The 13,126-nt window shown below is 36.2% G+C and overlaps 1 protein-coding gene across 4 annotated transcripts; it reads right to left on the reverse strand.

Moving 5' to 3' along the window:
- Nucleotides 1-550: 550 nt before the first annotated feature.
- On the reverse strand, nt 551-11,874 carry LOC114242568 (uncharacterized). Of its 4 annotated transcripts, none has more exons than XM_089733454.1 (9): nt 11,578-11,874; nt 10,808-11,183; nt 10,488-10,575; nt 7,347-7,533; nt 6,686-6,813; nt 6,039-6,171; nt 5,056-5,168; nt 4,236-4,269; nt 551-3,895 (listed from the first exon to the last, which is right to left on the reverse strand). In XM_089733454.1, exons 2-8 carry the CDS (start codon nt 11,167-11,169, stop codon nt 4,258-4,260), a joined length of 1,023 nt encoding a protein of 340 aa, XP_089589580.1. In that variant the 5' UTR covers nt 11,170-11,183; nt 11,578-11,874; the 3' UTR covers nt 551-3,895; nt 4,236-4,257. The 4 variants fall into 4 exon arrangements, with proteins under 4 accessions (XP_089589580.1, XP_028029570.1, XP_028029569.1 ...); XM_028173769.2 differs by having other exon boundaries at nt 6,671-6,813; XM_028173768.2 differs by lacking the exon at nt 4,236-4,269.
- Between the last annotated feature and the right edge of the window lie 1,252 nt (nt 11,875-13,126).

The following is a 13,126-nucleotide window of genomic DNA, read 5'->3' on the forward strand; positions in this document are numbered from 1 at the left end:
GCGCGGACTCACAAGAGGTTCTACCACCAGTAACTTCTACTTCACATCAGGTCTGCCTATAATGGCAATAAAAAGAATAATAAACCAGCAAAGAATTGAAGACATGAGTGGGTGAAGGGGATATGATACAATTTGTTAACTTGGAGAAAACGGGCAACAAACCTTTGTTAAATAGGTACCTTGTACTTTTTCTTCGTACATAACTCCTTTATTACATGCAATTTCTAAAAATAGCCTTTAAATCGAGTGTTTTAAGGTCTAATATGGTTTATAAGCACATAACAGCTTCACTGTAAAAACTCAAAAAATTAAAAATGGTACTTAACCCCTTCATCCACTCATGTCTTCAATTATAAATTTGAGTAAGTAATGACCATACTAGATACTTGTGTTATTGTTTGAACGAGGGCCATCACTAAAGAAACCACTTTTACTGGAAAGGATCTTTATTAACTGGAATAAAACTATGCTATTGAATTTTTACAATAATCACTCGCTACAATGATTTCCATTTGGCTTTAACTCCAAATCTCGAAATAAAAGAACACGATTCAATGTTAGTAATTACATTTATTACTTGTCAAAAGACATTATAGCTTAAAATTATCTAATTTCATGTACTTAGTAAATACAATTAGCTAGATTTATTTCAGACAGACGGCCTCGCTCCCGTACTTCATATTACAACGTAGGTATGTACATAAAATATATTTTACTGTGACAACTTAAATCACAAGTAGTAAAGACACTAAACAGACGTAAACCCCTGCACACAAGCGAATCTCTCGAATAGAAAAGTTAATATTTGAACCATAGCGCTATATTTTAATTAAAATATTACGTAAAATCATACTGATGCGCCAATGCAGGCGAAAGATGAAACCAACAGATTTATACTTTAATTATCATTATATATATATAATTGGGATCTCCTTTTTCTTATTAAAATATTCATTAAACAAGTTATATTATCCAAAAAAAAAAACTGAATATTGTACACATCCATTCAGGCATAAAAAGTCATAGTTGCCATTACGTGGTATTGCAAGTGGCGAGATATTCCAACTTTATAGTGCTTTTACACATTTTATACATAAAATATTAATATTGTGTATAAAATAACATAATAAAACATTGGCACTACAAATAATCGGTTTCTTTAAAATACAAGACTGGAAGTAAGTCCAATAATCTATGAATTACCCATAGGGACAGGATGTAAATTCAATCATACTAAGGCAACGCTCTGTTCAGTGTTTACTATGGATTTAATAGTTGGGACTATCTAACAAGCCGCGTCTGCGATGCTCAACAATAAATGTAGTAATGAATTTTATACATCTTTTTATATTACAATATTGTTGAACAACTCCAAAGGGGCTTATTTTTTACGTCTAAATCCATTGGTGGTTCATTTATATTACACATAAAAGGACAAATAATTTAAGCTTAATCTTAATATATCTCGGTTATTCTATTGTCCATGTAAGCGAGATACTGATTTTATTTATCTATATAATTATGAGTTCAAACTTAAATATAAGAATAAAATTGTTTTAAAATGTACACTTTGTATCAAAGCATAGTAAGATATATGTATGAACGATGTTGGCGAAAACGAAGGTATGTAGTAATGCTGGTGGTTACTGACATGATAATAACTAAAATCGCGGTCAAATAAATTATTTTCTTGGTGATAAATACCCGCACTCAAACAAAAATCATGTGACATGGCCATATACCTACTTTTTACATGCCGGGTTGACGAAAACTGGACTCTGAAGTTCTTTATTGTTAAGCTCGCCAAATAAATGTAGTTTTCCAGTCATATAATAATAATATTAGCGAGTTTAGTCTTGACCATGTGTGAGATTTTCTTCAAGTCTAGCGCTCTAAAATTCACTCTACAAGTGAAACACGTAGTGATTTCTTCTCTACTTTTGTTCTAATAAATCTGATTTTTCATGTTTAGAAATTTTGTCAGTGAAATGCCTTGTCCAAATATTGCTTGCTATAAATTACTTGAACAAAAATAGTTTTGTATTTATGTTAATTAATGTTATGTATTTAAGTGCAATATAAAACAATTTTACCTCATTCGATAGCGCCGACGCTCCAGCGTTCAACATTCTCGCTTACATTAGCGTACGTCTAAGCACACAATTTATACTCGATACATAAAATAATTCACCCGTCGCTTAAATTCAAATCAAACAAACATTACAAACAATTAATTAGATTTCATTAAATTTCATAATTGTATTTTGCCATTTGTATTTTTTCGACCTGTGAATCAATTAGATGTAGGTGCATTCAGAGCAGAGTTAAAAAAACTCTTAACAATGTAAATGAAATACATTGCTTTCCGCCACAGATATAATTTGAAAAATAAATACAATTAAAATTTTTTTGATATTCTGTGATTAATGCAACCTGCTTCAAAAGGTAAAGATATTTAATACGATAAATTCACATTGCTTAAACCTTGTAGTTTAAGTACTAAAATTCTCAAACCCCCCGTAACTTTTAAAGGTTTAATTCGCAACTCCGAACTCTCAGAACTCCATAAAATTAATACAAGATAAAATTGTTTAAAATATTTATTCAAACTACAGAAAACGATCTCAAATACTGCCTCCCTCAAATACTGTTTATTTCAAGGTTTAAAATCTTTTAATTTATTAAATCGTTGCATTTGGATTATATTAATTCATCATTTGTTTCAGGTTTAATGAAATAGTGATTTTGTTTCTCAATGACTGAACTTCAAAATCATGTAAAACTAGTTTACAACTTCCCAAAAGGATCTTGAATTTCACAAAACCATCGAAACTTATTTTCTTACTTATACAAAATTGCAATATTTTTATAAATAGCCGATTCGGCGATTTCTCCTATAATATTACATTACTATGAATTCTTATATTAGTGAACTTTGCATATCTGGTTGTGTTGTCTACACAAACATCGGCGTGCTCTGGTGTCAGAGCGACATACAATAATTCCACCAAAATGTGAAAAGAAATAAAAGTAATTATAAAAAATTCAATATTTTATCTCGAAGCGAAGGCCGTTTGTCGCTGTTGTCTCATATATAATCTTTCTCGATACAATTTACGTAAAACGAAATTATTTTTACAGAATAGAAAAACCTTGATCATTTAATAAAATGTGCATAACGTATCATAATTTGATGCTGTTTAATACGAGTTCACTCTCACAGCACACCGGTGAACACAGAAGTCAACCCAAAAAGGCAAAATAGGCTAAATCAAACTGTTTCTAGAATAATCGAAATCTTGTCATATCTGAATACTCACAGAAACTACTCAATATTTCAAAATTCATATCAACTACCGAAAAAATTAGCAATATTTAATTTTATAGGTTAATTTTATTTTATTGTAAAACTATGTTCATCAATATTCTAAATAAATATTTGTATGGCCTACGTTGAAGAGTGAACTAACATTAAGAGCTGAATTATGTTAGCTCAGACCCAGTTGGTTGGTGATCAACTTTTGCGGTTCACAGCACTGCGCCGCGGGAGCACGTGCAAACATCCACTACAAACGCAAGCCCGAGGAGGTGGCCAACAGTTTATTAGATTCCATTAATATAAATATTTCTGTATGCTAATAATTATTTACTCCACATTATATTGTCGGTCGGACCTAATATAAAACAAGTCTGTGGACTCGAGATGAGTCATGATTATCCGGATCCTATAAGCATTACGTTGAACTTAAACTGTACAGAGTGAGATTACACGCGCACACTCACACACACGGACACGGAACGATCACGACAACTTCCTTAATAACTACGTTGCAATCTCCGGTTAGTACTTCCTCAGCCGCTTGTTCGGCCGTTGTCCGTCGTTGATGAAGCCGCCCTGTTGATGGAATACAATACAAAATTAATACGTAATCACGTGAAACCAGAATTCACATAGTTTAAATAATCTAATAACAGAGATTTTAATAAGTAAATAAAGCATTCGCATTTATTCGTCCCGAAATTAATTGACTATCACAGAAACTATTGACAGACTAACTGATCTATCAAGTTATTGTGGTAACTGCTAAGACATTTTTATTGTGAATAGTCTAAAACAGATACCTTGAACCAAAATCTGAAAAAAAATATTGTTACAAAACATATCAATAATTCAAAATTGTTAAAATATGTTTGAGATGAACTTATTAAAACCTCTGCAGGTGTCCATGCAGTACCTTGTCAGTGAACAATGCTGTACTACAGGTAACTCTGAAAAGAATGCACAGAAATTATTTAGTTTGCAAAGAAAAAGATTTGCTTTTCTTTCGGTTTGGGAACTGCATTTCTTTGCAAATAATTCTATGCACTCAATTCTTGGTCTTTTTCAATTTAAATTTTGAACAGAAATGAAAACCATGCAAAATATTGAAACAAAAGCCAATGATAGGTTCATTGCAAAAAAATACAGTAAATATTTCTTTTTTTTTTTTGTTTACATTATTTATTAATAAATTTAGAAAGCAACACTAATCACTTTAGAACAATCACTATACAAACCATAAATCAGAAAATATTTAGATTTAATATTATTATTTTTATTTATCTTCAAATAAATTTCAGTAATTTATTTGAACACAAACAAAATATTTTCATTAGTAGATATTGCACTGTTTAAAAAATATTCATATCATTAACAGATTACAGTTATTGCTTACAAAGTTTAGACAGTCATGGGTGTGAGCGACTAAGTACTATTCAGATTTACACTTGCAATCAGGGCAGTTGGGCTAAGCCCAAGTATATTTGGTAAATTCCCATTAAGCATATTAAGCAGCAGTTAATGCAGGTAACAAATCCTTCATTTTGTTTTGATCTAATGTAAGAAGTCCCAACTCCCACTAAAAAGTGACTGTAATAATAAGTATCTAACATATATTTGAATATGTTAGTATACAATTGAAATAAATTACACCCGAAACCAGCACGTTGAGTTTGGTGAGAGTTGCGAGTAGGGTACGGGTAGGGTACGGGTAGGGTACGAGTGGGGCGACTCACGGGTCTGGCGAGGAAGCCCTGCGGCGGCATGTATGACGTCACGGGGGCGAACCCGCCGCGAGGGAAGCCGCCGCCGCGCCCGAATCCGCCGCCGCCGCCGCGCCCGCGCGTTCCTGCAACATGCCAACACTTGTCAGAACTTCCCTCACAGGACTCTCCTTAGAGAGAATGAGTTAGAATACTTCTGATAGATTCACTTCTACCGCGTGTGAATGTGCAGTTCACATACATGTTTGTTTTTAAAATAACCTGTGTAAGGGGCATTCAACTGTTTCGGTGATTTGATTTAATATATTTAATGATTTTAATATTAATAACTAATCTTCTAAATTAGCGTCTCTCATTTACTTCACTACTTTATTAAATATATCTAAGTATTAAAATTAAAGTGAAGAACTTTTTCCACAGTCAATTAGTAATTCAGTATATTTAAAATCCCCCAGCTAATTATAATGTAATTACTAGTGGTATAGTGCATTACGAACCCGCTCAGGCAGGGGCCACTGTTCTGTGTATTTGCCACAATACTCTCACTCCTACAAAATTACATTTTCTGCAATGACCTCAGTAAGAGCCAAAAATCAATGCAATTCCAAGCATGATAAAATGAGCCAAATAAGGCTTTATTTAACAACTAGCTGACCCGGCAGACTTCGTAGTGCCTTAATCGATAAATAAAAGACCTAGTTTTATATAAAATAAACTTAAAACAAACAAAAGTAATCCGTCCGACTATGATGTGATGTGTCCCCATCAAAGGAAAAACAAAATTTGTTATTTTTATGTAATTCCGAGCATTTTCATATTTATTTACCCTTTAAACCTTTTCTGGACTTCCATAAATAATTTAAGACCAAAATTAGCCAAATCGGTCCAGCCGTTCTCGAGTTTTAACGAGACTAGCGAACAGCAATTCATTTTATATAGAAGATAGATAGATAGAAGAAGAAGAAGAAGAAGATAGAAGATGATACTGAGCATACCTCTAAAGTTCCCCTGCGCGTTGAAGGAGCTCCCGCGGGACCGGAAGTTGTTGGCGCGGCCGGCGGGGCTGCTGGTGTTGTTGGCGGCGCTCGCAGCGTTGCGGTTCTGCTGCTGCGGGTGCTGCCGCTTGTTCTGTTCGCACAAACGTTGGAGATTCGATTTCAAAAATTAGATAACATAGCACTCGAAGTGAACATTGAAGTAGACGAAGAAGGTAAAGTACTATAGATGCAAGAATCATCTAAAATCCATCAACATTTTAATTTTTTTTTTTTCATTGACACAACTTGTTTCGGCTGCAAAAATATTCTATGCTCTGTATTTCCTAGGAAACCGTGTACAACATAGATATGTGGCTTGGCGAAAAAAATCCGTAGTAATTAATATTTCATAAATATTAAAAAGTTATGGTGTTACAAAATTTAACTTCAAGTTCACCTAACAAACCTTTCTGTCAATTTACAGATCTTTACAACTGAAGAAAAAAAGTTAAAAAACAAAGGTATTTCTTCTAATTTTAATCAGTCATCTTAACCATATAGGGAAGAAATCTTCTTGGCTATACTTGGTAATGTTTTCCACATCCTAAGACTACTGTGGTGGCACACAGCGAGTGTCCACCACCTCATACCTTGTTAATACTTGCATTATGAGCTTTCTGTTCGTCTTCGTCGCGATATTTGGAGACGGTGACGAGGAACCCGTTGATGCGGAGCTCGCGGTCCAGCTTCAGCGCCTTCTCGACGGACTCCTTGTCGTGGAATGTCACTCGCACTGTACAAGTCAATTATTAGTACTGGTAGCTTCCGGATCGACCGATGTCACTACGCCAGGATTCCCACCTCCAAGATCGGGCGGACACTACATTTTTAGTAAACACGTACCTAACACCTAACGAACGACATCCACCGAGGACATTTCATTGTTGATAACCAGAGCGTGGCATGTTTGTATCGTTTTTATGTCATTGTTTTGAAAATTGAAAATTTTTAATATGAATTAATTTTATTTTATTTCCAACTGTAAAGGTTTTTTACCAACATTTTTACCAACATACTACAAAAGTGCACTGATTTTGTGTTTCGACACAACAAAGTTTTTAGAAACTGAATTCATTTTTCTAACATTACCATCATGAAAATGAAACATATATAAGATGCAATCACACTGGTGTTTTCATTTACCACTCAGCCCCCTAGAGCCGTATTGTGATTATTTCATGGTTTTAAAGTGTGTTAAGTCAAACATCAAGTTGCATTAATCGAATTTACTTAGACACTAATTGCAGTGGCAGGTTGCGAACTCACAGATCTTGTACTTGGTCTTGCTGAACTCGTGGATGTGCGCCACGTCGCCGCAGTGCGCGAACAGCAGGCGCACGTAGTCCGTGCTGGCCTCGTAGGGCACCCCCACCAGCACGGCGGTCTCGGCGCGCGACTCCACCGCCACGGAGAGCGCGTGCCCCTCCACCACGGCGCCGTGCTCCGACAGCGCCTGCCACAAGACTCTTGTCACTTCTTTTTTATTTATTTATTGCTTAGGTGGGTGTTAAGTGGTTACCAGAGCCCATAGACATTTACAATTTAAATGCCGCTACCCACCTTGAGATATGAGTTATAAGGATCTCACTTTTAACAGTTCACCGATCACACTCATTTTGTTTTGTTTTTTTTTTAATTACACAATGAAAAGACATCTTACGGACATGTAGGTAACCTATTTGTGTGAACCACAAATAGGTTACCTGTTATTTATACATCGAGAAAAAAGCAGCTACACCTATATTTTATATATAGTTATATAAGTTTCAAAAAGTTACTGCAGACTTAAAAGGAAATATCAAACCACATAAGTCACTTCAACATGATTATCGGGGTTCGACCGACTGCCAAATAAAGGTACGAAATTTATTATTCTGGTCAACTCCGATGGAAACGATAAATGGAAGGCTTCAGTGAGGACAATAATTTCATAGTCCGAGGTTCATTTATGGATGGTTTTGCTGTCCCATAATTTTGCTTAGGATCAATTTTTTTGTTTTTTATACATAATTTTTTATATTATATAATTGCATAACTTGAAAGAATTATGTGCCTACGATTTCAAAGGCACACTGGCGTCAGCTTAGCTCGATGAAATATACCCGTTTTTGTTTCGAATGTAAGCATATTATTAGTAATAACATTTTATGCACAGAGTGCTATCATTTTTCACTATGGTAACTTCTAGAATATGCGTCTATTGCATCGAAAATAAACAAGAAAAAGCAGCGAATCACCTATTTTCGATTTCATTCGATGAATAGGTTAGATACGTGGTTACCGGAGCCCAAAAACATCCCGTTTCAAATACCGACACCACCCTTGGTATGGTAACAACTGCTTTAACTGTGCTACGCAGTACCTACCCATGCGGGCTTACAATATTTCCTGCCAAAATTGACTACCTCTTGCTAAAAAATTTAAATTATAAATGCAAGTGCTATTTGCCATCTGGGTATCTGATAAATAATTTAGATAATATTAAAAAACTATAACGTAATTTGACTTAATGTCACTCATTTTTTTGTAGATAGGCAATGTTGAATCATCAAAGCTATTTTTATTTCGTACCAATAGGATGTTAGAATTAGAATCACAAATTATGGTAACTCGAGTAGTGGTGGTAGAGCAAGCTTGACAGATGGGATATGCCCATTCTAGTAATTCCTGACACAATACAATTATGTGTACCGATTTCAATGATTGTACGATGACGCCCAAATTCATCTCATCATCGAAGACAGCTATTCTTCATGTACTATCTATGATTTTCATTAACCACTTAAGATAATAAGGGTCCTTAGCTCATTCTACACGAGGAAGGCTTTCCACTTTCAATGGCAGGATTTTGTATGAGTAATGGTTTCAAATTGTTTTAGTATAAGTCCATAGACATACACTGTATCAGAGTTCAGGCCATATGAGATCAGTCCCCATAATATTGTAAATGTGCTTCCTCAATGTAAAATGCAATACCAATTGGCAGAGGCTTAACCCTCAGCACAGCCCACAGAGTCTCGACGGATCTTTTCAGTGGGTCGCGTTTCCGATCCGGTGGTAGATTCTGCTCTTGCTAGGGTTCGTGTAAGCAACGTCATCAGGTTTGAGCCCCATGAGCTCACCTATTAGTTAAGGTTACGCTGAAATAGCCTCTCAAGGCTATCAGCTTAGGTAGGAAAAAAAAAAGAAAAAAAAACAGTAGCTCACAATACACTACCACCATCAAGTGGTACTAGGTGAAACTGGTGAACTTGGTGAAAAGATGTTAAAACAACGACAAATTATCTAAACTATTTTTTTTTTTTTTGCCTTTGTAGGCAGACGAGACGAGCATACGGCCCACCTGATGGTGTGGTTACCGTCCCAGGGGCAGAGCTAGGCCACCGCCAACCGCTTATTACTCTCCACAAGCCTCGCTTGAAGGACATGTCATCGCGTTCGGGAAATACCGTGGAGGGGAGCTCAGGAGCTCATTCCAAAGCCGCATGGTACATGGCAAAAAATATCTCTGGAAACACACTGGGGATGACCGCAGTGGCTCTAGGTTGTATGGATGAACTCTAAACCGCGGCGTCGGGCCGTGCCATGGTAACAACGAGATGATAGTATTGTCTCAAACAAAGTGGTATCATCTTAGGACACTTTCTGTTGAATAACTGAACAAATACAGAGAGACTCAATCTCTCTTCAAATCTGTAATTTGAATTCAATTCAATGTTCATTAAATGCTTCCTTTAAAGCATTGTGTTGTAAAGCTGCTTGTTTAATCAAAAGAAACCTTACTGTTAAACTAAAAACTAAGAAGTCAGTACTCATTTTTTAGAATCAGTACAGAATATATCACAGTAGATTGTGGTGGTCATGAAAATTTTCAGCTATCAATGATTTTGTTCTTAAGAACTCTTTTGTACCTAATATTATTCACTATTTAAAAAAAAACCTGTGTGTAAATAATGTTGTTGTGAGATTAGACAGGAAGATTTTTTGACACTTCATTTAAAACTCAGTAATCAAACAAACAAAAAATTAGGAGGATAGTGAATGGGAATTGGCAAAATAGGGAAGGGATTACTCACCGTAACTCCACCAATACAAAATGAAAAGTTCACATGAGGGCTGATTTCCTACCACAAACAAAACTTACAAGAGCAATTTTGAAACTTAGCAACTCAAATAAAAAACAAACCAATAATTAAATATATGGTAGAAGACCAGCCTGTTTTAACATTCAAATAGTCATTCTTTAGTGATGACTCGAGGGTAGCAGTTGTTTATTGAAAAAATTTGGAATAAATAACTTCATCATTAGCCTTATGTTAAAAGCCTTTTTGGCCAACTAAATTCTACTATGCATTTTTTTTTTCAAATAGAAAAAATAATAAAATGTTAATATAAACTTTTGTTTACCTTTTCCAGACTGTCTTTGTTTTTGAATTCGACTATAGCCGATAATGTCGGAGTTGTGGTCAGTTCAGTTACAATGATTGGACCACGTCTAAAAACAAAGAAAAATTTGCCTCATTAATACTGACTCTAGTTGGGAATGCCTGCATTCCGAGTGCTACTTGCATCTCCAGAATACTTAGCAAACACAATCTAATCATAGTTTACTTTACTGGTTTATTTTCTATGAAATATGGCATATTTGCGAACTGATATTTGAATGTTTGCTAACATTTCAATAGATGACATGTGAGATCATTCATTAGACATGTTAATTTACTCACTTGACTGTATTTATTTCCCCGTGTTTTGAGAACAACTCCTTGAGCTTTTCCTGGTAGTCGAAGAGGTAGCTCGAAGGGAGGTTCTCGACCAGCAATTTACCAGTTTCTACTTTTTCCTCCTGCTTCTCTTCAGTTTTTGTTTCGCCATCAGGATTTTCTTGATTCTGATCGCCCTCCGTAGACTCATCAGCGTTCTCAGCGCCTTCAGCAGCGATTCCGTCGTCTCCATGTTCAACTTGATCCGATACGCCATTGTTCTCTTCGGCTTGTTCTGGAACTTCTGCTTCTTCAACGACATCTTCAGCGGGCTTGGGTTTGGCTGCCTGAGTTTTAGCTCCGCGACCTTTCTTTTGGGCTACCATGATGACGAACTGTGCTGTTATAAAACAATAAGTATAAGCTCAAACGTACAACGCCTCATTCATAATTTTACGATTACGTTTCCCGCCATGTCTGATTCGTGTGATACACTTGGCTTGGCGCTTGTTCAGAGATCTCAAGGACGACGTGAAGAACGCGCGAAATGGGTGGGATGCCAAAGCAAAACAAAGAACGAAATAATCTTAATAGTATTGATTTTCAACAACATAATGTACCTGCGAGTCTAGTAAAACAAATTAAACACGCACGCCATGAGCATGCTTCACAGTTTACGCTTATGGAAAATCACAAGCACTACGCTAAACTACGCTTCGGATGACGAAGCCGCTACTCCGTACGAAATATAATAGAAACGATACTTATATAAAACATTGTATGAAAGAACTTACGTATTCAGATAAAAAATGCCAATAATAACTGTTTCACAAATTCACACAAAATGACGCCAAACTAAATGCAATAAAAACACGACACCGGCATCACGCAAGCGCATCCGCCATTAACAAATTTAGTTAAGCTATAGGGATGGGATGGGATTTAAAATCTAGTAATCGTCCAATCTAATTTAGATCAAAAATATCGATTTTAAATTTTTATAATAAATTGATAAATCAATCTCATATATAGGAAAAAATTTAGATTCAGTTTTTGCTATCTCGAATATTCTTTCTGGTCGTTCCCTCAATGCTGAGGATCGTGACTGTATGTCAATCTTCTCCACTCGGTTCGGTTCTGCGCCATATGTACCGCTCCCTGTATCTGGCCTCCAGTCACCTCCTTGAGTTGGTCCACCCACCTAGCTGGCGCTCTTCCTCTAGCGCGCTTCCCCTCCATTTGTCCGAGAATGATGAGTTTCTCCAGGCTGTGCAATGAGGATCGCATTATGTGCCCAAAGAAACTCCGGATCCTTTCCTGGCACATAGTCAGCAGGCGCTTGGTGACCCTCAGCTCTTCGAGGATGGAGACATTGGTTCTCATAGCTGTCCAAGGAATGCGTAGCAGCTTTCTCCAGCAATACATTTCAAAGGCCTCGATCTTTTTGCGTTCCTTTTTCCTGAGACACCAAGTCTCCACCCCGTACAGGAAGATAGAGAAGACCAACGTACGAACCAAACGCATCTTAGTTACTCGGCGAATATTACGGTCTTTCCAGATTTTATCGAGGCTAGTCATGGCACTTTTAGCCATCCCGATATACCGCAATGGAAAACAGTTCATAACAACATACCCATACATACAACTGAGCAATTAACAAATGATTAGCTGAGCGTACCCAAGCACTAGTTTAAAACTTTCATTGTTAACCTAATTAATCACAATTTCGATAAATGACTTCAATTCCCTTTACCTCTTTAAAATAAATTATACAAATTGTTGAATACGAAAATTATTTGGTCTATAAAAATTATTTTCTGTAATTAGACTACATTGATTTTTTTTTTATTGCTTAGATGGATGGACGAGCTCACAGCCCACCTGGTGTTAAGTGGTTACTGGAGCCTATAGACATCTACAACGTAAATGCGCCACCCACCTCGAGATATAAGTTCTAAGATCTCAGTATAGTTACAACGGCTACCCCACCCTTCGAACCGAAACGCATTACTGCTTCACAGTGGAAATAGGCGGGGTGGTGGTACCTACCCGTGCGGACTCCCAAGAGGTCCTACCACCAGTGATTACGCAAATTATAATTTTTGCGGGTTTGATTTTTATTACACGATGTTATTCCTTCACCGTAGAAGTCAATCGTGAACATTTGTTGAGTACGTATTTCATTAGAAATATTGGTACCCGCCTGCGGGATTCGAACACCGGTGCATCGCTACATACGAATGCACCGGACGTCTTATCCTTTAGGCCACAACGACTTCGAAATTGCATCATTTACGTCTCGGTTATCTAATTCGTGTACAACTTTTACTGTGAAGAGGAATT

The sequence above is a fragment of the Bombyx mandarina genome, chromosome 15, assembly GCF_030267445.1.
Source record: "Bombyx mandarina strain Sakado chromosome 15, ASM3026744v2".
In the NCBI taxonomy this organism is placed as follows: Eukaryota; Metazoa; Arthropoda; class Insecta; order Lepidoptera; family Bombycidae; genus Bombyx; species Bombyx mandarina.

Excerpts from the sequence above, each read along its gene's own strand:
- LOC114242568 (XM_028173767.2), bottom strand. The coding sequence starts at position 11,169 with ATGGTAGCCCAAAAGAAAGGTCGCGGAGCTAAAACTCAGGCAGCCAAA. Across the intron at positions 6,814-7,346 it reads CAAGACCAAGTACAAGATCT|TGCGAGTGACATTCCACGAC; the intron begins GTGAGTTCGCAA and ends TGACTTGTACAG. Across the intron at positions 5,169-6,038 it reads CGCGCAGGGGAACTTTAGAG|GAACGCGCGGGCGCGGCGGC; the intron begins GTATGCTCAGTA and ends GGCATGTTGCAG.